Source organism: Acomys minous (genome assembly GCF_964271855.1).
Source record: "Acomys minous genome assembly, chromosome: 19".
Classification (NCBI taxonomy): domain Eukaryota; kingdom Metazoa; phylum Chordata; class Mammalia; order Rodentia; family Muridae; genus Acomys; species Acomys minous.
The window spans coordinates 61,128,271-61,153,096 of record NC_140499.1 but is presented as its reverse complement, the minus strand read 5'-3'; the positions used below and the strand labels follow the sequence as shown (position 1 = coordinate 61,153,096).

The 24,826-nt window shown below is 51.2% G+C and overlaps 2 protein-coding genes across 10 annotated transcripts in view; one reads left to right on the top strand and one right to left on the bottom strand.

Annotated features, from left to right (window-relative positions):
* Window positions 1-7,146: 7,146 nt before the first annotated feature.
* MSTO1 (misato mitochondrial distribution and morphology regulator 1) lies at window positions 7,147-11,402 on the top strand. Of its 2 annotated transcripts, XM_084768963.1 has the most exons (14): window positions 7,147-7,304; window positions 7,391-7,526; window positions 7,973-8,042; window positions 8,147-8,222; window positions 8,610-8,664; window positions 8,767-8,878; window positions 9,003-9,120; window positions 9,202-9,336; window positions 9,432-9,584; window positions 9,866-9,997; window positions 10,068-10,252; window positions 10,583-10,687; window positions 10,762-10,871; window positions 11,126-11,402. In XM_084768963.1, exons 1-14 carry the CDS (start codon window positions 7,221-7,223, stop codon window positions 11,338-11,340), a joined length of 1,686 nt encoding a protein of 561 aa, XP_084625089.1. In that variant the 5' UTR covers window positions 7,147-7,220; the 3' UTR covers window positions 11,341-11,402. The 2 variants fall into 2 exon arrangements, with proteins under 2 accessions (XP_084625089.1, XP_084625088.1); XM_084768962.1 differs by having other exon boundaries at window positions 8,610-8,878.
* A 150-nt stretch (window positions 11,403-11,552) lies between these two features.
* LOC311590099 (GON-4-like protein) overlaps window positions 11,553-24,826 on the bottom strand; it is a 65,997-nt gene continuing 52,723 nt past the window's right edge. For all 8 annotated transcript variants that reach the window (XM_084768951.1, XM_084768947.1, XM_084768949.1 and 5 more), the window contains 12 exons: window positions 22,832-24,538; window positions 22,198-22,453; window positions 21,169-21,353; window positions 20,141-20,338; window positions 18,917-19,060; window positions 17,747-17,890; window positions 17,542-17,661; window positions 15,572-15,682; window positions 13,488-13,698; window positions 12,409-13,012; window positions 12,224-12,326; window positions 11,553-11,806 (listed from right to left, as the gene is read on the bottom strand). In XM_084768951.1, coding sequence (XP_084625077.1) covers window positions 11,657-11,806; window positions 12,224-12,326; window positions 12,409-13,012; window positions 13,488-13,698; window positions 15,572-15,682; window positions 17,542-17,661; window positions 17,747-17,890; window positions 18,917-19,060; window positions 20,141-20,338; window positions 21,169-21,353; window positions 22,198-22,453; window positions 22,832-24,538 — 3,933 coding nt within the window. In that variant the 3' untranslated portion in view covers window positions 11,553-11,656. The remainder of the gene's footprint in view (window positions 11,807-12,223; window positions 12,327-12,408; window positions 13,013-13,487; window positions 13,699-15,571; window positions 15,683-17,541; window positions 17,662-17,746; window positions 17,891-18,916; window positions 19,061-20,140; window positions 20,339-21,168; window positions 21,354-22,197; window positions 22,454-22,831; window positions 24,539-24,826) is intronic.

The window sequence follows — 24,826 nt, the reverse complement described above, 5'->3', positions numbered from 1 at the left end:
CCCTCACTGCAGCCTCCAGGCTGCAGAGTGAGCTGACACTAGCGCAGGAGAAGTGTGTCTGTGTGCGCACCCTCAAAGAGCTAGAAATAGTGACTCAAATCAGTTTAAATTTTTTATTTTTATTGTGCACACACATGGAGGGCAGAGGACAGTTGTATAAAGTCAGTCCTCCCTCTGGCTTTGGGGGAAAGCGTTGTCAGGCTTGCAAGCTACATGGCAAATGCCATTACCCACCTTGCCGTCCCACTAGCCCCAGAAGAGTATTAATCCTTACCACTCCCAGGATGCTGGCATGGCTTAAAGATTATGGGGTTTTTTTTGGTTTGTTTTCTTTTTTATTTAGGATTTTATTTTATTTTATTTGTTGGTTTTCCAAGACAGGGTTTTTCTGTGTAACAGAGCTCTGGCTGTCCTGGACTCACTTTATAGACCTGCCTGGACTTGAACTCACAGTGATCCTCCTGCCTCTGCCTCTCGAGTGCTGGGATTAAAGGCTTCTGCCACCACACCCAGTCTTTTTAATTTCTTAGTGATTTTTTTAATGTACATTTGATTTCTGCCTGCTTGTGTGTGTGTCAGGGTGTCAGAGCCCTGAACCTGGAGTTACAGACAGTTGTGGGCCACGGTGTGGATGCTGGGGGGCTGAACCCAGGTCCTGTAGAAGGACGGTCGGTGTCCTAACCACTGAGCCATCTCTCCAGCCCCTTACAGTTGTGGGCCACGGTGTGGATGCTGGGGGGCTGAACCCAGGTCCTGTAGAAGGACGGTCGGTGTCCTAACCACTGAGCCATCTCTCCAGCCCCTTACAGTTGTGGGCCACGGTGTGGATGCTGGGGGCTGAGCCCAGGTCCTGTAGAAGGACGGTCGGTGTTCTAACCACTGAGCCATCTCTCCAGCCCCTTGTTTTCATTTTGAAACCAAATCTCATGTAGCCCAAACTGAGCAGAACTTTGTATGTTAGCAAGGATTATCTTAAACTCAGCATCCTCCTGCCTCCACCCGAGAGCTGGAGTACAGGCACAGGAACCGTGCCCAGCGAAGTCCAGGACTCAGTTTCCAGATTCCCCACCTAGAGCCATTTGCTTTTCTTGTTTCTCCTGGTCTAATGGCATCAAAATGTTAAGCGTTCAGGGTGTCTGTGAGTCCCGCATGCCCAGCAGCAGCTGTGAGCCACTAGGCCAGTCCCTTCCTGTCCTGGATGCTACGGTGCCTTTATCTCTCGGCTTCCATATTGAGCCCTAACTGACAGCCCTGCTGCCGTCTATCAGTACATCTTTCGGGTTTTTTGAAATACAGTATCATTCTGCAGTCCAGGCCAGCATTGACTTCCCAATCCTCCTGCCTCAGCCTCCTGAGTGTTGGTATTATCATGTGCCAGTGCACCCAGCCATGTTTCTGTTAGTCTGTCTGTTTTTTAAGTAAGTGCCCACAAATAACTCAAAATGTGAAACAAAGGAAGTGACACAGCGCACTATGGAGGGCGTTGGCCCAAGCTCTGACCCTCAGATACCCACACAGCACTGGAGAGTGCTCTAGTGACTGCAGCGCCTGTGAATATCCGATGCAGCCCGCCTTGGGGGGGGGGGGAGGCAGGCACACCCTGAACCCACAGGCTTGGAGCTTGGGATGTGATACCCACTTGCCTTCAGGATGCTCAGTGCATTGTAAGGCTCTCATTGGTACTGCTCAGTCCTACTTAAGAGTGGCCCTTTTGGGCATGGTAACACTCACTTTAGTCCCAGCCCTTGGAAGGAAGAGGGAGGTAGATCTCCAGTTCAAGGCCAGCCTGGTCTAAGTGAGTTCCAGGGTAGCCAGGGCTGGATAGACAGAGCTGTCTCAAACAGTGGCCTCACTATTCCATAAGCAACTAAACACAGAGCTTTTGGCTTGGGGAGGTTTATTTCAGCAGTGGGATGCCACGTGTGTGAAGCCAAAGGCTGCGCCCATCATCTTCCTGAGTCACTCCCTGCCGGGCTTTGAGGCAGGGTTTACTGAACCTGGATCTTACAGGTGCAGCCTGGCTACCTGGCTGGTGAGCTTTGTTAACAAGCCATGGTGCCTGGATTTTGATGTGAGTGCAAGGGGTTGCAACTAAGGCTCTCTTGCCAACACAGCGGGTGCTTTAGTATCAGCGGTAGGAGGCTGGAGAGATGGCTCAGAGAATGAGAGCACTGTTCTTCCAAAGGTCCTGGGTTCAATTCCCAGCAGCCACATGGTAGCTTAGAGCCATCTCAGTTGTGATCTGGTGCCCTCTTGTGGCATGAAGACACACATGCAGGCAGAGCACTGTAACGATAAATAACTAAAGCTCTATCAGCTCTATTAGTAAAGGGCCTCTGGAGAAACCTACATTTATTTATGTATTTATCTATATAGCTGGTAGTAGTGGCGCACGCCTTTAACCCTAGCATTTGGGAGGCAGAGGCAGGTGAATCTCTTGAGTTCAAGGCCAGCCTGGTCTATAGAGAGAGTTCCAAAGTAGCCACGGCTACACAGAGAAACCCTGTCTCAAAAAAAAAAAAAAGTCTATAAAAGAAGGATGTCTTGGAGTCTTACAGCTGTGGTCTGGATGTCCCAACAACAGCTGTCTCCTGGTGGCTGTTGCGCACAGTTGGTCCGCAGTCTGCACTGGCTCTAACAGCAGTAAAGGGATCTTCAGCAGCAGACTCTGTCAGAGAAAGCAAGGTCAAGCAGGCAAAAGTCAGAAGCTTCTGTGGGCTTCTGTGGGCTGCCAGCAGGTGTGGCCCACCCTGCCTACCCCAGGTGATGTAATCAGGACAATCCTTCACAGGTGGCTGCCTGCTTGGGTTTTAGTTGATACACTTGTCGTCAAGCTGGTAACCAGGACTCGCCATGTCCTCGGTGTTTTCTTGTGTTCATGAGTGAGGTGATTTCTCATCCTCCTCCCTTGTCAAGATGCTGCTTGTCCAGCGTCTCTGTCAGATGTGACCCTGAGGTCAGCCTGCAGCACCCTCCTGGATCCTTCCCCACGTCTCAGCACCTCCGGCTTGGCAGGTCCGGCAGGCCACACTCTTGAGCCTCCACAGACGTGGCTGTGCCTGTTGTTTCTCTGCCATCCTCCACAGATCTTGGTCACAGAGCCAACACCAGCTTTGCCCTGGAGGTTCAAGGCAGAGCCACGCTGTGGAAGAAAGCCAGTTCTTACCTGCTTAGGCAGCCTGGTTGGCCACCCGTTCAAGGACTTTGAGCTTCCCAGACTTTGAGACCAACTGCCAGAGCTCTGAAACTGGTTGGCATCTTTTATGGTAACTCAAGGCTCATATGGCCTCTCATACATGCTAACAGGAGAAAGGTGGTTTTGTTTTTTGGGTTTTTGGTTTGGTGGTTTTTTTGTTTTGTTTTGTTTTTTTGGTGGGGGGTTTGGTTTTGGGGGTTTTGGGTTTTTTGTTTTGGGGGGTTTTTTTGTTTGTTGGTTTTTTTGTTGTTGTTGGTTGGTTCATTTTTCGAGATAGGGTTTCTCTGTGTAGCCTTAGCTGTCCTAGACTAACTTTGTAGACCAGGCTGGCCTTGAACTTGCAGTGATCCTGCCTGCCTCTGCCTCCCAAGTGCTGGGATTAAAGGCATGCGCCACTATGCCTGACTTGTTTTGTCTTATAAACATTTTAATTGTTTTTTTTTTTAAGATTTATTTTTTATGTATACAGTTTCTGCCTGCATGCACACCTGCAGGCCAGAAGAGGGCATCAGATCACATTATAGATGGTTGTGAGCCACCATGTGGTTGCTGGGAATTGAACTCAGGACCTCTGGTGCTCTTAACCTCTGAGCCATCTCTCCAGCCTTTGATTTTCTTTTAACATGGTATTTTTGTTTTGGTTGGTTGGTTGGTTGGTTTTGTTTTGTTTTTAGGCAAAGTTTCTCTGTGTAGACCAGGCTGGGATTAAAGGTGTGTGCCACCAGCCTGCTAATTAATGTAGTATTTTCATTTATTATTTGGGAATTTTACATCATGTACCCTGAATGCTCCCACCACCCAGTCTTTGCCCTCTCCCCATCCCACCCAACCCCCATGCCAAAAAAAAGGAAAGGAAAAAAAAGTGCATTTTGTGTTGTTCATGGTCAAGTGCCCAGTGTCCAACCCCCCAAGGGAAGCTGTGTCTTTCTCCACCTGTCCGGCCTTCCCCATGCCAGAAGCCTTCAACTGTCGAGAGCTACACCTGTGTCCCCATCACAGCTTTTTTGTTTTTGGGTTTTCGTTGTTGTTGTTTTTAGTTCTTGATGGCTTCCTCTCAAGGTTGTCCCTTTTTGTAGTAGGTGGGGTTGGGTGGAGGTAGGGTTGTCACTGAAGCCTTCTATGGCGCTCTTTCTCAAAGTCACCGATGCCACTGCCCTTCACAGTCAACAGTGACACGGATCCTGGGCTTCCGCGTGGTTTCTGGCAACAGCAGACCACAACATCCACGTGATCTCCAGCATCTGCCCAGGACCTCCACCTGGTCTCCGGTTGGTAGTACAGCCCACAGTCATCAGCATGGTCCTCTGCCAAAGCACAGGGCACGACCAGCAGGGTGTCCAGAAGCATGGACCACGGAGGTCTGATCAGGTAACTGGACGTCAGTGTTCAGTCCCAGGCGATCGTGAGGCTGGCAGCTTGTTGGGGGTGAGTTCATGAAAGCTCCAGCCTGCTGCACTCTGGCCTGCCCACCCTACCCGGTAATGACTTGTCCCTCCATCACCCCCAGCCTTCTCACCCCGTCACAGCTGTCGCTTCTCCAGTCTTGCCACACACTTGACACTTAGCTCCTCGGTTTCCTGCCTCTCCATCACGTTTTCCGTCACTATAGTGGCATCAGAAGCTGCAGTGTGTCGCTCAGTGCACCCTTTTGCCCAAACAGCGTTACATGCAGTGTTGACTGCAGTGAGTCATTGGTCTGGTTTGAGGCGGTGACACCATTAGACTCTCCCACATAGACTGTTGTTGCCCCATAGATGAGGTAGATGTTGAGGGGGGGCAATGCAATGGGGGGGGGAGGCAACGCAATGCCGTGCATCTGGGCCCAGGTACAGGCCCAGGTATTCAGGACCTCAGCAGCCCCCCACCCCCACCTGCCCAGTGCTGCTGTGCAGTGACCAGCAAAGGGCAGCAGGGCCCTGGTTTTGGTTTTTTTGAGCTAGAGTCTCATGTAATCCAGGCTAGCCTCGGATCCCAGTCCTTCCTCTACCTCCCAAGTGCTGAGAGTGCAGGCATGAGCCACTGTGCCTGTTTTAATGCAGACCCGTAATTTATTTTCCCAAATATCCTAATTTAGCCAGGCTTTAATAAGGCCCTCCCACAATTCTGATGTTTGTAGTTCAGCATTTAAAAACTTCTACAGTTAATAAGTATTGTGCCTCTGGGCACACGTGCCACAGCACCCATTTAGAGATCAGAGGACAACTTGCAGGGGCTGTTTCTCTCGTGGGCATTTTGACCCACGGAGCTGGCCCAGTTTCTAGGACTCCTTGATAAACTACCACACATCATGAGTCCTGCCCCAGTAATCTCAAACTTTCCCATAACTGGTCCCCAGCTGTTGGAACTGTTGTAAGTCTGTCACGGGGGCTTGGCTCAAGGTTTCAAAAGCCTCCTGCTGGCCCATGTACGTTTTTATGCCACCAGCCATCCTCCTGGCTCTTAACCTGTTATTTATCATTAGCTGCCACTTTCCTATCAGTGACACCCAGTTCCCCGCATTGCTTGTTTACTTTCCTGTGACTAACAGGATCTAGAACACATTTTCGAGGCTTATCTTTATTATTTTTCTTTATGTGCATGTATGTGTGAGGGATGAAGACAGGTACCTGTGACGTCAGAGGCACTGGGTCTCCTGAAGCTGGAGCTCCCGGCAACTGGGAGCTGTCAGGCAGAGGGGTGGGGACTGAACCTCAGCTGGAGCACCTCATGCTCTTTGTTTATCTCTCCAGCCCAAGATACTTTTGAAAATCTAACCATTTAAGACTTTAACTGAGCCAGGCGTGGTGGTGCACGCCTTTAATCCCAGCACTCGGGAGGCAGAGGCAGGCGGATCGCTGTGAGTTCCAGGTCAGCCTGGACTACCTAGCGAGTCCAGGACAGCCAAGGCTACATAGAGAAACCCTGTCTTGAAAAACAAAAAACAAACAAACAAAAAACTTTAACTGAATTGGGATAGGCGGGTGAAACTAAAGTCCATAGCCTTTAATCCTAGCAGAGGCAGGTGAATCCTGTGAGCTCGAGGCCAGCCCGGTCTACAAAGAGAGTCCAGGACAGCCAAGGCCACACAGAGAAGAGGGCAGAGCTGTAGCTCACTGGCCCTGGTTCCCCGTGATCTGTAGCACCCCTGTGGTAAAATATGCTTCCCAGAGTCAGAGACAAAGAACCTCAGTGTTGCTTACACAAAAGGAGCACATTAGCAAAGCAAAAACCAAACAAGTCAACCACTCGAGCACAAAATTTGTTTTATCTTTTCTTATTTGAAAGAAAAGATGGTGGTTCAACATTTCCAGTTTTTTGTTTTGTTTTGGATATTTCAAGACAGGATTCTGTGTAGCCTTGGCTGTCCTAGACTCGCTTTGTAGACCAGGCTGGCCTGCCTCTGCCTCCCCAAGTGCTGGGACTAAAGGCGTGCACCACCCTGTCCAGCTGTGGCTTAAACCTTTAATCCGAGCACTCAGGAAATAGAGGCTGCTCTACATAGTCAGTTCAGACCACCCAGGGGCTGCATGGTGAGACCCTGTCTCAAGAATAACCAACCAATCAACCCAAATAATAAAAGCAGCACAGAAGGGCAGACGAGCTATATGAACATGCAAGAAAGGGCATGCAATCTTTTCCATAAGGTAACAAGCATATGGATGGCACAGTCGTTTAGGCGGGCCAGGACGTTAGGGATGGGAAACAGAACTGAGTGGGAAGAAGGCTCCACCGCGGGTTGTTTTTCTCGCGAGAGTAACTAGCTAGAAGAGAGAGGGATCTGCGTGGAGACAGAAGCAGGTGAGAGAATCTTCCTTGACGTTGGACAGTGCAGCCACTATCGGAAGTGCAGAGGGAACCGCATGACGTCAGCGAGTCGTGGCAGCTTCCGGCAATCCAGGAGCGGAAGAGGCGGGGGTTGAGCAGCGCCTCCGAAACTAACGAATCGTACAGCCAACGGGAGAGCACGTGCTCGCGAGCCAATAGGGCGCAGGACCCGCCCCCCTCGGCCCGCGACGGCAGTGAAGCGCTGGAGAGCAGCGGCGGCATGGCGGGCGGGGCCCGCGAGGTGCTCACGCTGCAGTTGGGGCATTTCGCGGGTTTCGTGGGGGCACACTGGTGGAACCAGCAGGTCAGGACCCTAGTGGCAGCCCGGCGCTCCTGGTGGAAGGTACCCTGCCCCTCTTTCCCCTCAGCTCAGTCTTCTGCAACTTGCAGGATGCTGCGCTGGGACGCGCCACCGAGGGCCAAGAGTCGCCTGGCGAGCTGTGCCCCGACGTCCTGTACCGAACTGGCCGGACGCTGCATGGCCAGGAAACCTATACGCCACGACTCATCCTCATGGATCTGAAAGGTGAAGCGGTGGCGGGCGAGGCTCTGCCAAGTTTTCCCGTTAGCTTGCAGGGCCCTAGCATGAGTTCACTCAGAACCCACACTGGGCACAAGCTCCCGGAATGATCACTTCAGGAGCTGGCTCTGGAAGGGTCTAAGCTGCTACATTCAAGCAGGACCACAGCTGTTGACAGAGGGAGTCCGGCTTTCCCGTCCCTTCCGACTGTATATCGAAGTATCCTTTTGAAAGCCAAGCATAATGCGCTGTTGGACACGCCTATAACCAATCCCAGCAAAGGCAGATAGAATCCGAGTTGGAGACCAACCTGTCCTGCATTTGTAGACCATTCAGGGCTACATACCCATCTTGGTCCACAGGAACTGCCACAACACATCACCTGACAGGTGACCGGGTTAATCCTGATCAGATGTCGCCCTGGTCTGATTTTGCCTTTCATTTCTGTACAGGCAGTCTGAATTCCCTGAGGGAAGAAGGCGGCCTCTACAAGGACCGACAGCTAGAGGCTGCAGTAGCATGGTGTGTACCCGTGTGTGAGAGCGGGCCTCGTGCTGTGTGTGCATTGAGGCTGGAGAGCTAGGAGGGACAATTCCTTTGCTTAGTTAATCTCCACTCTTTTTCAGGCAAGGGAAGCTCACCACACACAGAGAAGAAGCCTACCCAAAGAACCCTAACCTCCAGGACCTTCTGAGTGCAGAGGTGATGGGCTTTGCCACAAACCTTTAAACCTGCTACAAGCAAAATGGCTCTGTGAATCCGGGGGAGTCTAGTGACTGTAAATGCCCTAGAGGAGTGTCTTTCTGGAAAAAGCACCTCTGAACTGGTGGGGGCCTGAAATCTAGCTCAGAGGTTAAGAGACCTGACTGTTCTTCCAGATACCGAGTTGGCTTCTCAGTGCCCTCATAAGGCAGCTCACAGCAACCTGTAACTCCAGTACCTGAGGCTCTAACACCTTTTTTCTGCCTTTGGGCACCTCAGTCACGTGGTGCACATGAATTCATGGAGGCATGCACATCTGCACACAAGAAAGCCCATGGCAGAAGAGACCTGCCTGCAACTAAGTGCCTCTTTTCTCACCCCTCACAGGGAGTGCTGGGTAGTGACAGTGTCTGGAGGGCCAAAGCTATCCAGAATGGCAAAGGTGAGCTGAGCTTTCCCTTAGTGATGGCGGCGACTGAACCAAGAAAAGCAGGAACTTGGGGGGAGGGGAGGGGTATACAGATTTCATCTATTCGTCCTTCAGGTCCCCCACCAGTCATCCCCACCGAGAGCAGCGTCAGAGTCTGGTCAGACTTCCTCGGAGTCCATCTCCACCCTCGGAGCATCTGTGTCATTCAGAAGTACAACCATGATGGGTACGGGGACCCCAGACGCTGAGGCAAAGCTCAGGTCCCGCCCGCACATGTCACCTGCCCCCTAAACAGCAGACCGAGGAGCTGGGCACAGGGCTGAGTCTTTTATCATGGTGGTTTTTGGCAGTGAAACAGGCCGGCTGGAGGCTTTTGGCCAAGGGGAGAGTGTCCTGAAAGAGCCCAGGTACCTGGAAGAGCTGGAGGACAGACTGCACTTCTATGTGGAAGAATGTGACTACTTGCAGGTAGCTGTGTGACAGGTGGGCGCTGGGGTACAGAGTCTCCTCATCCTATAGTCCGGTTTCTTGTGGCCTTCATCTCTCCAGGGCTTCCAGATCCTGTGTGACCTGCATGATGGCTTTTCCGGTGTCGGTGCTAAGACTGCAGAATTGCTACAGGACGAGTACTCAGGGCGGGGAGTAGTGACATGGGGGCTGCTGCCTGGTCCCTATAGTCTTGGGGTGAGTGGAGGCTGGAAGAGGAAGCAGCAGTAGGTGGGAAAGAGGATCCCCTGAGCAAGTCGCCTGAAGCAAACCACTCTCCTTTCCGTTACCAGGAGCCCCAGAAAAATATCTATCGTCTCCTAAACACAGCATTTGGCTTGGTGCACCTGACTGGGTACAGCTCTTTCGTCTGCCCATTATCACTGGGCAGGAATCTGGGCCTGCGACCCAAGCCACCTGTCAACTTTCCGTACCTACATTATGATGTAAGGCTCAAAGCTCAATTTGTGTCAGCCTCTGTGTCTTTGACTCTGTTCTTTCTCTCTCGTGCGTCCTCCCCACCCCACCCGTGTGTGTATGTTCGTTGCTAGGGACTGAACCTAGGACACAGCATATACTTGGTAAGCATTTAACACCAAGGTGGGTTTCCCAGCTTGGACTTGACCTCTTAGCACCTCATGTTTGTCCGGCCTCTGAACGAACAGCTTGTTTCATTCCCCGGACGTCTATTCTGCCTCTACATGTTCCTCCCTGTCCCACTTGACAGGCCACTCTGCCCTTCCACTGCAGCGCCATCCTGGCTACAGTCCTGGACACAGTCACTGTTCCCTATCGCCTGCGTTCCTCCATGGTTCCCATGGCTAATTTGGCTGATGTGCTAAGTTTCTCTGGGAAAAAGGTAAGCAGCTCCGTGAGGGGTTGGGCCACAGCTGAGAAAAGGCGCTGTAACCTGTCCCTCTGGCCTTTAGGTGGTGACAGCAGAAGCAGCCATCCCCTTCCCACTGGCCCCAGGCCAGTCCCTTCCGGACATCCTGATGCAGCTTGGACTAGCCAGCCCGTGGACCCCACTGTCTGCATGTGGGGATTCTGCGGGGCACCGGTGCTTTGCCCAGTCAGTGGTGCTCAGGGGCATAGACAGAGCAAGCCACACCAGGTAAGGCTGCTGGGTCTCAGGGGTCCTTGTAAAGCTTGCTTCCTGCCACCATCCATGCCTCACCTTAAAAAAAAAACCTCTGGCTGAGCATGGTGGCGCACGCCTTTAATCCCAGCACTCAGGGAGGCAGAGGCAGGCGGATCACTGAGTTTGAGGCCAGCCTGGTCTACAAAGTGAGTCCAGGACAGCCACGGCTACACAGAGAAACCCTGTCTCGGGAAGAAAAAAAAACAATCTCTGGGCTGATTCAGATAATGGTCCAAGAATGTAAGAATCTTAGCTTGCATCCATGCAGCCAGAGTTAATGTGGGTTTGGCTTTGTTGTGACAGTAAACTCAAGCCAGGAACACCTCTGCCCTCCACTCTGCACGCTTGTGCCTCTGGAGAAGAAGTCCTGGCCGAGTATTTACAGCAGCAGCATCCTAGAGTCTTGAGGTGAGTGTGGCACTTGCCCTTTCCCCAGGGCTCAGCCTTTGCCTCCCTGCTCTGAGTCACCTCTCTGCCTGCAGTTCCTCACATCTACTGCTGACTCCCTGCAAGGTGGCTCCTCCTTACCCACGCCTCTTCTCAAGCTTCAGTCAGAAGGGGACAGCCCTGGACAGTGTCCCTAAGAGCGCAGGTAAGACATGCAGGAAACCAGCACCTCATCTATACAGGAGCCATTTTATTTTCTCTTCCTGGAATCAAAGTGCTAAGGAAAAGGAAGTTCACAGTTGTGCTCCTCTACACGACGACAGCTCCTCCAGGGCACTGGCACACTGAGGAACAGCACACACATCAGTGCTGTACTTCACAGTCGGGTCCACCAAGTCCACCAAGTCCCAGACCTCCAGACTGCAGTCCACTCAGCATCCCTTTTCTCTCCCTCTGCAGCAGCGCAGAGCATCCCTGTGTTTGGGGCCCTGCGTTCATCTTCATCTTTGCACGGAACTCTGAGAGACTTGGCTGATGAGCTCTCCAGACTTGACCTGCGGCGCTGGGCAAGCTTCATGGATGCTGGGGTGGAGCAAGATGACATGGAGGAGCTGCTGCAGGAACTATATAGCCTGGCCCAGCGTTACCAAGAGGGTGACAGCCTTTCAAACTGAAGTTCCAGGGAAGGGAATTGGGAGATAGTTTATAATAAAAGCTGCCAGGTGCAGGAACCCAGTGTACAGGGACCTGTTAACATAACATACACATTTATACATTTAAAAACACGGAGATCACCAGACAAGACAAGCCCCATTCTCCCTCAAGGCTATGTACAGATTGGATTTGTAGGGTCTTCACCAATGACCCCGAGAGACACGCAGACTGTAGAGCCACCTCTGTCCTCAGTCTCTACAAGTGAAGTGTCACCCTCTCTCCAGTACAGGTGGGTGTCAGGTTGATCCTGGAAGATGACACCAGTACCTTCCCTGGTCACTCATCTAGCTCCTCTTCAGACAAGAGGTCCCCATGGTCAGAGAGCTGGTCTGCATTGCTGGTGCTGGTGGCATCATCCTCATCCTCAGAGCTGGCCTCACAGGCTGTGTGGAAGAGCTGCATGAGTTCTCGGAACCGGTGGGAAACCTAGCGAAGGAAAAGGTTGGACTCATTGTCCCTGGGGACCTGCTTATCACGGAGTGACCAAGAGTTATGTCTTCTGTATAGAAAAGAGAAGGCCACATACAGTTTCCCTGAGTAACAAAACTAGAAACTTATTCTTGGGCCAGACACGGTGATATATAACTCCAGCAATCAGGAGGCAGACAGATGGATCTGTTGAGTTGTTGAGTTGAAGGCCAGCCTGATCTACATTGTTCTAGGACATCCAGAAACATAGTGAAAATCCTATTTCCAAAAATCCCCACCACTTGACAGGTCAAGCTTTTTTCAGGCCACCGTTTATAATGACCAGCCATTGCCTTGAGAGTTCCTTATGACTGTAAACCAGTTGACCTCAACCTCCCAACTCTGCCCCGTCATCATATGCCCCCTTCACCTCACCTCAACAGGTGTCTTATTTCCCAGCTGCTGAGAGATAATGCTGAAGGTGTGAGGCTGTGCTCCCTGTTCCTGACACATGGTGAGAATCACTCGGTCGGCTTCCCTGTAATCCAGGCAGTGTGATTAGCCCCAAAAGCTATTTGAATCTGGGTTACACTCTGCAAACACAGCCCATCTTTACCTACCTTGTCCACAGGACCACCTTCTCCCCAGTGGAGCTGACCTTGCTGTTATTGGCACAGACAGTCGCTTCCGAGGCTTTTGGCAGCGCCCCCTCTGGGCCCTTGCTTTGTGTTCCACTGTCTTCAGCCATGTCTTCTCTGGCAGCTCTGGGAGTAATCTCTAAGGCATTAACTCCTGATGAAGTTCCACAGATAGGGGCCACCGTATGGGCTGTCTTTGCCTCCGCTCTGCTCTCAAGCAGCCAGCTCTGAGTGCCTGCTTTCCCAGATACGTGTCTTCTCCCTGTGTCTCTGGTCCTTGAAACAGGACTTGGGAAGGAAGTGGGGAGCTCCAGCAGTTTCTCAGTCTCTGATGTATCTGGCAGTAGCACAGTAGTCTCTGAGGTAGCAGTGGCCTTTGGGTCCTGCCCCTCTTCAGGAGGTATGGAGGATGTACCGGGGCAGGAGACTGCTTGAGGCCTAGCCTGGTTTCTTCTGGCAGGGGAGACTACTTCAGCATGAGCAGGACGCTGACGAGTGTCTGGTGGACAGAGAGTCAGGCCCTCCAAGGGGTGCTCTGTGAGAGTCACCTGTGCAGAGCACAACGAAGTGCTCCCTACTGTCGACCCTGCTCAGGAGGAATATGGGGATCAGGATATGCTCTGAAAACCACAAGCCCCTGGGAAACGATGGAACAGATCCACTGGGAAAGCTGGTGGAGGTAATGGAGCTACTCAGCAAAGGCAGGCAGGGTCGTTAGAACGGTAATAGAACGCAAGGCTAGGAAAAGGCTTGGTTATTTTTGAGACAGGGTCTCACTGTGTAGCTCTGGCTGCTCTGAAACTCCCTGTGTAAAGGGAGCTCACAGAGAGCACCTGCCCCGCCTCCTGCGTGCTGGGATTAGAGGCGTGTGCCACCACGCCCAGCTTCGTAGCAGTCTCACTTGTGTAAGAGGTGAATGGGAAAGGGTCTGTCCATGAATGCCTTGTCATGCCCACCCCTGGGAAGGTGCTTTAGCCAAGCGCATCAAGCTTCCTGAAGAGTAGGGAAATGAGCTGAGCAGGAAGGAGGGAAAGGAGCAGCTTGGCTGTCAGGTCACTCACCTGGATCGGGTGTCTCTTCCTTCCTGGTGGTCCTGCCAGTCTCACTCTGTGCTGCCTCAATGTTCTCCTGCTCCTCTGGGGCTTCCTCTTCCAACATGTCCTTGCCTTGTCCTGCTTCCTTAGTGCTGAGCATAGGACTGGCCTCTTGGAGGGGGCTACTGCCGGCCAAGTCAAGGGGCTCCTTGCTCTTGTGGGATTTGCTATCACAGACCTGTAAAGGTGACTCTCCAGGTTAAAATTGCCCTGACCTTCCTAAATATCAGGCCCCTCCAGGGTGAGGCCTGTGTTGGCTGCTCACAATTAGGCAACTTGCTTCTAAGTAGCTAGGACCCCTCTTGTCTCCACTGCATATGTGATGCCAACCAACTCACTCTGGAGGACCAGTTTTCTTCAGTGTATCTTGCTCACAGGTTTATTTGACTTAAAGAAAGGGATGCTATAAGGAACTAATCGTAGGGCAATCTATAACGATAAAGGAAGAGCAGGAGAGCAGCGCAGACCACACAGAGGCTGTCCCCAGGCAACAGCACGTCTGTAAGGAAACACTTCAACTCTGCTTTTACCTCCCATGTCCAGAAGCACTGTCTACAGGGTTTATCGAGGGTTATGTTTTTAAGATTGATTTTTATTTTATACATATCATGTGAGTATTTGTCTGCATGGATGTTGTGCACCATGTGCCCACAGTGCTGGCGGAGGCCAGAAGGCAATGGATCCCCTGGAACTGGAATTACAGACAGTTGTGAGCTGTCATTTGGGTGCAGGGAATAGAAGCCCAGGTCCCCTGGAAGATCAGCTAGTGAGTGCTCGTAATTGCTGAGCCATCTCTCCAGCCACTAGTATTTTTGAGGCTGCCCAGCACATGCTGTCTAGGGTCTTATTTCCTAGCTTGCTATCTCTGCCTATGTTCAAATCAAAGACTCTCTTTAAAAAGTAAAATCCAGGGGGCAACAGAGATTAAAAGCACTATCTGCTCTTTCAGAGGTCCTAAGTTCAATTCCCAGCAACCACATGGTGGCTCACAACCATCTATAAAGAGATTTGGTGCCCTCTTCTGATGTGCAGGCACACATGTAGGCAGGGCCCTGTATATGTAATAAATAAATCTTTAAAAAAAGAAAGTAAAATTCAGCGGGGAGTTGGTGGTGCACACCTGAAATCCCAGCACTCTGGAGGCAGAAGCAGGTAGAGCTCTAGAGTTTGAGGCTAGTCTACAGAATAAGTTCCAGACAGCCAAGGCTATGTAGAGAAATATTGTCTTAGAAAACAACAAAAAGACAAAAAGCAAAATCCAACTGCAATCCCAGCACTCAGGAGTTCAGGGCAAGCCTTCACTACATGGAGAATTTGAGGCTAGCAAAGGTTACAAGAGACCTTAGCTCAAATCCAAAACCAATTCATCACCCCTGAAAAAAATAATTAAAATATCTAAAACTGGAGACATAGCTCGGTTGGTGGGATTGACCAAAGCACCACATAAAACTGACGTTGCTCACAGTGCCAGCACTCAGGACGCACCGACAGGAGACCGCTAAGCTGAGGGTGACATGGGCTATGTAAGAAGCCACTGTCTCAAGACAAAGACAAAAGGAAAATCCATTGTACATTTCCTTTAGCATTATTCTGAGAGAGGTGTTGCTTTGTAGTTGAGGATAACTTTCCCGACTCCACCTAAGTGCTAGGCTTGTACACCAGGCCCAATTCCATTTTGGACTTTGTACAAAGGTCCATTTATTTTGCATATATACACATGTGTGTACTGTATAACCAGATGCATGTGATCACTTTATAAATCCAAGAAGACACAAATCTGTAGTAGCAAAACAGCATAAGCCAGGTGTGGTGGCGCACACCTTTAATCGCAGCACTCAAGAGGCAGAGGCAGGTGGATTTCTGTGAGTTTGAGGACACTCTAATCTACATAGTAAGTTCCAACACAACCTGGCCTATGAAGAGAGACCTTGTCCCAAAAACAACAAACAAAACCCCCAAAACAAATAAAGCAGAGCTCCCACAAACAACAAGCCCCGCCAGCATTTGCAGTGTGGCCTGGGCAGTCCCAGCACACCAAGCGCCTTCCTTACCTTGCTGCTGCAGTGACAGTTTCTCCTCTTGCTCTTCTTCAGCTTAGAATCAGGACCTCCCTCGTGGCAAGAACAGGAACAGTCCTTGGCTGCTTCTGGCCATTCGGTCTCCTGCAACGTAACCATCTTGATTAGCTGCACTGAGAGGCCTGAGTTATGAAGCTGGCCCTCCTACTCTTGTACAATGTGCCATCGCATCACACGGGGCCACTGGCCCAATCCTAACTACAGCTGGTTATGAATCCCTGTAAGAATCAGCCATGATCCAAAATAAGAAGCCACACACAAGCCCAGGACAGACCTCAGTCCAATAGGTGCTGAAGAAAGGCACTGCAGAGTGAGGCCCAGTTTACAGACTGTCTCCCTGTGTGCTCTCTAAATGTGAAAAGTGGCTTTGTACAGGGATTCTGCTTAATAAAGCCGAGACATGAAAACCTAAGGGACAAGAAACACCAACAGGGTCGCTTATTTTCTAGGAAGTCTGCCAGCGAAGCAGTAGAGAAGCATTGCTCTAGGAGGCTGGCTAGAGATGGTCTGATGCTCAGGACCCATGTGGTAGCTCCAACAGGTCTGTCCTCTTCTAGCCTCTGTGTACCAGGCACACATGTGGCCTACAGACATACATGCAGACAAAACAGCCATGAATATAAAATTAACTCTTAAAGCATAGTGGCACATGCCTTTGATCCAGCACTCAGGAGACAGAGGCAGGTGGATCTCTGAGTTCCACCACAGCCAGGGCTACACAGAGAAACCCTGTCTCAAAAACAAACAAAAGAAACAAAAAAGAAAAACTACCTCGTGGGCCAGTGAGAGGGCAAGGCGGATAAAGGAACCCACTGTCAGGCTTGAGGACCTGAATTGAGTCCCTGCTATGAGAAAATCAACACCCACAAGTTGTCCTCTGACCTCCACAAATGGTCCCTGGCACATGTGTGCTTCCCCCACACAAAATACATAAATGTAAATTGAAAAAAAAAAAAAGCTGGGTATCACAGTGGCCCACGACTTTAATCCCAGGACTAGGAAGACAGTGAGGTAAATCTCTGGTCTGTATAGAGTTCCAGGCCAGGGTTACATAGAGAGGCTCTACTTAAATAGTCATCGCCGTTGTCGTCGTCATCATCATCTTCCCCACTCCATAACAACAACAATAATAATAATCAACCCCACTCCGGGAGATCCCACACCCTCTTCTAGTCTCTGTGGGTGCCTGTACCCACACATACTCCCCCACAGACACATTGTTCTCGAAGATTAATACATCTATTTATTGACCGTACACATTTATGTGCACACATGTATGGAGGTCGGAGAGAACAGCCTGCCTATATGGATCCTGGTGAGCAAGCTCTAGTCATCAGGCGTGGGACCAAGTATCCTAACCCACTGACCCATCCCGCACCAGGGCTATTTCTGGTACTCAGTACAAGCAGACTCCAGAGCCTGCATCCATGTCCCAGCACAGACACCTGAAGGGGTCAGTCTGGCATTAGCTTCTCTGTACTTCCATCACCCTCCTCAGCATCACTATGAATATTACACGAACTAGTTAATAACCTATATGATGCTGCCACACAGTAATACAACTGCTACATAAATTATCATCATTTCCTTCTATGGACAAAAAAGAAAAATGTTAGTGCTGAGCTAGGGGAAAACATGACATACCTGAGGGGTTGGTTTGTTTGTTCTGTATTTGTTCCTTCCTTTTTGAGATGAAACCCTACCTAAACTACCTCTGCAGTTGCCTCAGCCTCTAAGTGTTGGAATTATAAGGACGGGACGTCATGTCTGCTTGTGGATTCCTCCTCACTAGGGCCCATGGGTTCTCCACAGCAGCCTCACTTCGTTTGTGCCCCACGCCATCTCCAAGACATTAAGCTGCCCTATATATACCAGGGCTCCGTGCAGAGTACAGTCCAAGGCACGGTTCACGAAAAGCTGCTGTTTTCCAAAAGCACGCATACCTTATCATGATGCTGGACCCCAATCTCCTTTCTCCTCTTGCTCTTTGACGCTGTGGGCACTTTGGCTGGCTCTTCTTCCTCTTCCACATCAGGGAGTATCACTTCTTCAAAGCCATCAAACTAAACAAGAATTGGTGGTACTGAGCCAACTCAGGGTCTCCCCCTTCCCCTCCCCCCAGGCCGCCTTCCCCTTGACAACCTATACCTCATATTCTTTCTCTTCTGTCCAATTGATCTCTTCAAAGTCACCCATCCTGCTAGCTGCTGGGCGCAGATGATCAAAGAAGATGGAGAACTCATCCTGTAGGTGGTCATGGCCTCTGAGGAGCTGCCACATCTGTGTCTTCAGCTGAGTAGAGTTATGAAGGCTCAGACAACATCTGCAGATCTTCCCAGACTACACTCAAAGCCTGCCTCTGCCTCTCGAGTGCTGGGATTAAAGGGATGCACCACCACGCCCAGCCACATTTTATTTTGAAAATGTGTGTGTGTGTGTGTGTGTGTGTGTGTGTGAGAGAGAGAGAGAGAGAGAGAGAGAGAGAGAGAGAGAGAGAGAGAATGCCTAAGGGAGTCAAAGGACAACTTCCAGGAGTCAGTTCTCTCCTCCTACCATGTGGATCCTGTACATGCCTACGAGAAAGTCACTAACTAACTAACCCAGACTCATATGGGTCTCAGGGACTGAATTTAGGTCATCAGGCGTTGCAGCAAACAACTTTACCAGCTAAGCCACCTCACTGGCACATAGATTCCATCTTGACAGCTAAGAATTTTAAGCTTTTCCCTGCCTGCTGCCTACAGGGATGGGGCTGTGGGGATGGGGTGGGGATGGGGTACTAGTCAGAAATGCAGCTCCAATGACAGGACTTTGCACTCCTGCCAGCTGGTCCCCGGAAGAAGCAAAATGAGGAGTCCAGGCCCTTCACCCCTTCTTCAGCATCCTTCCAGAGCTTGTGAGAGCCAGCCAGGCTCTGGCTTCTGGGAGCTGTCCCCCATAGCCCCGTGCTTCATCCTGCAGCTACGTTGAAAACACTCTGGCCTCCTGCATCTCTTTACTTTATGGTCCTCCCGAGGGAAAAGCTAAGGCATGTATTAGGCAAGGAGAGGAATGACAGTGAACAAGAAGCAGGGCAAGGGTGCTGGAGACGGCTCAGCAGGTGGGAGCACTTGAGGACCTGGGCTGGGTTTCCAGCACCACACGGCAGTTCACCATCTGTAACTACAGAACCAAGAAATCCAATGCCCTCTTCTAACGTCTGCGGTCACCAGGCATGCATGTGATGCACATACATCCGTGCACATAAAACACTCACACACACAAAATAAACCAATCTAAGGGAAAAAACAAACAATCAGAAGCAGGGCAAGACGGTACCTCAGTGATGTCCTGAGGAAGGCAGTCCGCACAGCCTTGAAGAACCTTGATAATCTTCTGGTGGTGTGAGGGGTTCTCCGCAAAGCATATCTCTAGCTGCCGCAGGAACTTGCGACTCTTCTCAAAAGCCTGCTGCTCCTCAAACTGTCAGAATGGAAGACAAGAAAGCAGTCACTGCAGAGCTAGGGCCAGGCATGAAGATTCTGGAAAGAGTGGACCAGAGGCACTGGTTATGACAGAGTCCTATTTAAAAACCCTAGCACCAGGCCAAGAGATCCAGATGTGAATGGAAGACTCAACAGATGTGTGTCTCTCTTATGCTTGTAGGAAACACAAACAAGAGGATTCCAAGACAAAGCATGGGGCACACAATGAGAATTGTTTCAAAATAAAACAAATAAAGGATATATATCAAGATATTTGTTATTTTATTTTATGGATTATAAAATCATATACTCAAACAAGTAGAATGTCAGAGTGTGCTAATTATTTTTGTATATGTGTTTACCTAATCCTCATAAGGATGTGAGAAGGAAGACGGACATTATATTTAAAGTCAACCCACCATCAAATGAGCACAAATCTATTAGACTGATGCAGTTATTCCCTTTACTCCTGTTTCTACCAATCACAAATCAGGACTACTGTTTTCTTCACTTCTCTCCCCCCTTTCCTGCCTCTGCCTCCCAAGTGCAGGCACAGTAGTAAGAGCCACCATGTGATTCCACCCATTTCAACTTTTTTGTTTGATTGTTGGTTTTTCGAGACAGGCTTTCTCTGTGTAGCCTTGGCTGTCCTGGACTCGCTTTGTAGACCAGGCTGGCCTTGAACTCACAGCAATCTACATGCCATTGCCTCCCAAGTGCTGGGATTAAAGGCGTGCGCCACCACGCCCGGCAACAGGAGCATCTTTGTGTAGCCTGATCTATATAATGAGTTCCAAGCCAGCCAAAGCTGCATACATAGAAAGACACTGTGTCTACTTTCCCCAGTGAAGAGGGAGGGCAGAATGCGATTTATGGAGGTCTTCACTGATACTACAGGTAAATCCCCGTGAACAAGCGGGAGGGTCAGACTGCAAAGAGAAAGGCCTGGGAAGAGTTTGTGCAGTGAGGTGGGGTGGGTGACCTGGAACAGTCAGAAGACTGGCTGTCTTGACTGACTGCATTCACGCTCCATCGGCCTGTGCCCTGAAGCCTGCTGTGCAGTCTCCCACCCACTTACTAATCCACAGGACAGCGCTTGCTCAGGTAGCAGGAAAGCAGCAAAGTCCTTCAAGAGCTGAGGCCAGTCTCGCAGCAGTGTTTGCAAGCTTTTGTAGAGATCCACAGCAGTCTGCCTCTGGGTACTTGACTCAAATTCATAGATGATCTGAAGGAAATCTTCATACTTGCCAGGGATATGCTGGAGAGCTTCTCGTACCTACACAGGAAGACCTCCAATAGTAAACATCCTTTCTTTGGGCCTCCAAAACAAACAAGGGCACAGGAGAAGGCAGCCATGCTCACAGATCTGAGGGGTAACAAAACACATAGAACAAGCAGCAAGGCAGACCTCCTCTTCCCTGAGAGGCAACCGAACAACCTTTAAACCTTTAAAATCTGGGGACAGCTTCTCACGGCCCAAAGCGGAGCTCCCTCCTGACTTTAGCACCACACTTAAGGAGGTAGGAGGTGTTGCGTACACGCATTCTAATACATGTCGTACCAGAATATGTAATACACACACTGAGAATGTTAACAAGATAAAGCAGATGGGAAAAGGCCATGCCTGTCCCTCCTTGCTGAGTTATTAACTGAGGAGGAAGCCACACAGTACACCAAGAGACAGCGAAGACGCCCTGACAGCCGCTCCCCAGGCTGCACGCCAACTGCCATTCTCTTCATTGAACGCTCACCGAGGACCTGTATCGGCCCAACTTGTGAAGTCACAACTTGCCACTAAGGGCAGCAGTGCCTTCCTCCCTATCTCTGGGTGAAGGCGAGATGGGGTAATGCTAGGGGTGCCGATAACTACCCCACGCATGGCTGCACTCTGGGTCTCCTGCAGGTCTCAGAGAACTCTGTGGCAGTTGCTAAGGCAAAGCATCTTGAGAAAAGACTTGGCTTTGGCTGTGCGGGCCTTGTCCATGCTAGACAAGTACTCTACTGCTAAGCCACCTCCTCAGTCATACATTTCAAGCTTACAGCATCTTCCTCCAAAGCAGCAGCTGCCACCCGCACAAGACTGGCAGCGGCAGCAGTGTTGCCTACCCTGGTTAGGTAAGCCTGTGCGAACGCCAGGTCCTTCTGTTCCCTGAGTGGGTCCCGATCGAGAATGTCCTCATCATACAGCAACAGCAGCTTGGAGGTGTCCTTGCTGGCCCGAGCCCGACTCCCCCGTTTGTTTCGAGCTCGATGATTGCTCCGGCCCTTTCCAGAAGCTTTGATGTTCTCTCCTTGGAGTTCATGTGAAAAAGAGTCTTTCTCAGTCCTTGTAACCATGCTACCCACCAAAGTGCCACCCCATGCAAAACAGCTAACATCAAGAAAAGCAGCAGAGAAGCCAGCCTGCCTGCCCTGTGCCAGCCTTGCACAGCGAGAAGCCAGCCTGCCTGCGCTGTGCCAGCCTTGCACAGCGAGAGAAGCCAGCCTGCCTGCCCTGTGCCAGCCTTGCACAGCGAGAAGCCAGCCTGCCTGCCCTGTGCCAGCCTTGCACAGCGAGAGAAGCCAGCCTGCCTGCCCTGTGCCAGCCTTGCACAGCGAGAAGCCAGCCTGCCTGCGCTGTGCCAGCCTTGCACAGCGAGAGAAGCCAGCCTGCCTGCCCTGTGCCAGCCTTGCACAGCGAGAAGCCAGCCTGCCTGCGCTGTGCCAGCCTTGCACAGCGAGAAGCCAGCCTGCCTGCCCTGTGCCAGCCTTGCACAGCGAGAAGCAACAGACACTTCACAAGTGGTAGGGAGGCTACAAGACAGTGAGTGCTGCGGCTTGAGAAAGGAGACAACAGGCAGGTGTGAGGGTCACACTTAGATTGGGGGAAAGGTGGCACAACAAAAGGATTGCCTGGGCTGTAGTGTAAGAGCCTGCCTCAAGACAGAAGTGAGCACGCAAGCCAGACAGCCCTCAGCCTCAAACACACGAGAGGCAAGACCCACAAACACAACACAGGGCAGCCTAGTGGAGATCCAGCACCACCTAGTCTGTCTGGGGGCAGGAAAGCTGCAGAAGACAGCCCACTCAGCACACTGTCCTCGGGCAATGCAACTGCCGGAAAACGTGCCCTCCTCGGGAGTCCACTGCACTCACCGGGTGGGGTTACGCTGGCCTCCACTTCCGGAGCAGCCCTGGGTGAGGCCAAGGTAGAGGGCGGCTTCTCAGCAGCACGTCCAACCGCGTCACCACTCACTTCGTCCTCTTTCTGTAAGGCCTCCATTCCTTCTGCCTCCTCCTCCTCCTCCTCCTCTGGCTCAGAGTTCTCCTCCTGGGAGTTCTCCTCCTCAGACTCACCCTCCTGACTCATTCGCCTTTCAGATGCCAGCCAAGTCAGTTTCTCCATTGTTTCCTAAAAGCACCCACAGAATGTTTGAGGGAGGCACAGGAGCAATGTTGTGAGGATCTAACGCAGGGCCACCACTCAGAAGAGAAGCCTGAGGCAATGGGGCAGGGCCTGAGAGCAGAGCTCGTCTTTGCAAAGCTGCTCCATATCCTGACGACAGCTTTGCTTTTGCCAGGACCCATACTTAGGAACTTTTCAAACTTCTTCTTCTCCTCTTCCTCCTCCTGTACTTTGCTTCAAAGAGACTGTTCCCTCTACACAGCACTTCACACAAAGTTCAAAATTCCATAATAGACTCAAAAGTCAGTAACACCTTATGACTACACATAACAAGGTAAACATTCTACAATCCCCCAGACCACCTGCAGCCACTCTGCCCCTTACCTGGAGCTCTGGGACAGAAAGCACAGACTCCTCAGACGCTGATGACAGTTCATCTTCTTCATCCTGGGTGAGGTCATCAAAGTCTTCCTCCTCTTCTTCCTCAGGCCCGTCCTTCTCCCCTCCAGTGTCTGGTCCCACTGGGGTCCCCACGGCCTGCCCATCAGCACTGGCTGAGTCCTCGAGCTTCCCTTGAGGACTACTGAGCAGCACCTCCTGGTCCATGGAGGACGAGGTGCTCTTGGGCAATCCTTTGCTCGCGTCCCCACCTGTACTTCCCTCATCAGGAGCGTCCTGGGGCACAGAAGGGGATGTAGCTGTCTGCGTCTCTTCCCTCTGCAAGACTGTCTGCTTTCTCATCTCTCTGGCACTACTCGGCTTGTCCTGTGGGGAGCCAGTGTCTAATTCCATAGAGCACTCCTCTTTCACGCTCTCACCAATGTCCTGCTCGGGGAAGCTACTGGAGATTTCCTCCATGTAGTCCTCAGCTTCCATCTTGACCACTTCTTCTAACGCCTTCGCTGTAGAGTTCAGGGATTCCTGGAAATTCTGAGGCAATGGCTCAACAACATGCTCACCATCCTCAGTCTTCACCACCGTCCAGCCGCAGGCACTCTTCTCTGAAGCCCCTTCCTGGCTTTCTGTTTTCACAACAGCCCAGCCGCAGGCACTCGATTCTGAGAGCGCTTCCTGGCTTTCTGTACCTGCTGAAGAATGCCATGGCCGAGGCTCCTCTTTGCAGAGGGTAGGAGCACAGAGGGGAGTTAGCTCCTGGGGTTTTACTTTGGACTCCGGGTTTGAAGGAGTCTTTTTCCCTTCAGCAATATCCAAATTTACTTGGGCCTTATCTTCAGGAACAGACGGTACAGGAAGAGTCAGAGGATTGCTGGAAACAATTAAGGGTGAGATAGAGGAGGCCACAAGGGGCTGGTTTAACGAACAGGGAAAAGAAGTCGGGTTAACCAGCAGAGTAGTGATGGGAATGGTCTGTGGACTCGGGGCCACGGCTGCATTGACGGGCTGGATCATGTTGCAGCCACTGCCTAGGCTGACAACCTTCACTGTGGCAGCAGGGACAGTGAAAATGACAGGCGCGGGGTGGATGATGGGGGCAGGTTTCACACAGGGAGCAGCTTTGGCTCCTTTTCTTCTGGCAGGCTTCCGCCTCACATATGGCTTTCGGAATCTAGGAGGGGCAAGTGAGGGCAGCATCAGCTTGGGTGCAGAGGAAGGCGGCAGGGGTGACTGAGACTTAGGCAGGGTAGGCAGTGCTTCAGGAGACTCAAAACGCTCTTCTCCACTGACTCCCACTGAAGGAAAACCTGGAAGTGTCTGTAAGACAGCGGTTGGCTGGATCAGGTGGGGAATCTGGACCACCGTGCTGCTCGGAGGAACTTCTGACTGAGCGGTCCAGGTCCCAGCGTTGAACGTAGGCTGAACAGAAGGGCTGGGTTGGATAAGGAGGGGCTTCTGGACCAACGGCCGCTTCTGTCGCCAAGCTCTTCTGGAGAAACGCTTGGAACCTGGCTTCAATTTGAGTACTACACCCTTGGGCAACAGCAGTGGGTACCGCGTTTCACTCCCTGCATCAGGGCTGCCTTTCACTGCGTGCTGACCGGTGCTGGTCTCAGCAGCAGTGCTCCCGTTTCCGCCTTCTGCAGAACCTTCAGCTATGTTCCGCAGTTCATCCTGAATGGACTGCAGACTGGCCTATGGGAGAAGGACAGCAGCTGTAGCACACATCAGAACATAGCGGAGAGAAAAAGAAGCTTTCTGGATTCTAAAGATTAGTGAAAGACAGCCTCAAGATATGGTCCCAAGGCCGGGTGTGGTGGCGCACGCCTTTAATCCAGGCACTTGGGAGGCAGAGGCAGGTGGATCACTGTGAGCTCCAGGCCAGCCTGGTCTACAAAGTGAGTCCAGGACAGCCAAGGCTACACAGAGAGACCCTGTCTTGAAAAACCAAAGAGGGAAAAAAAAAAAAAAAAAAATATATAT

What these genes read in the sequence shown, in the direction of transcription:
- MSTO1 (XM_084768962.1), top strand. Translation starts at nt 7,221, where the DNA reads ATGGCGGGCGGGGCCCGCGAGGTGCTCACGCTGCAGTTGGGGCATTTC. An exon ending in AAGAATGTGACTACTTGCAG is followed by an intron (nt 9,121 to 9,201) that starts GTAGCTGTGTGA and finishes TCATCTCTCCAG; the next exon opens with GGCTTCCAGATCCTGTGTGA. An exon ending in CAGCATCCTAGAGTCTTGAG is followed by an intron (nt 10,688 to 10,761) that starts GTGAGTGTGGCA and finishes CTCTGCCTGCAG; the next exon opens with TTCCTCACATCTACTGCTGA.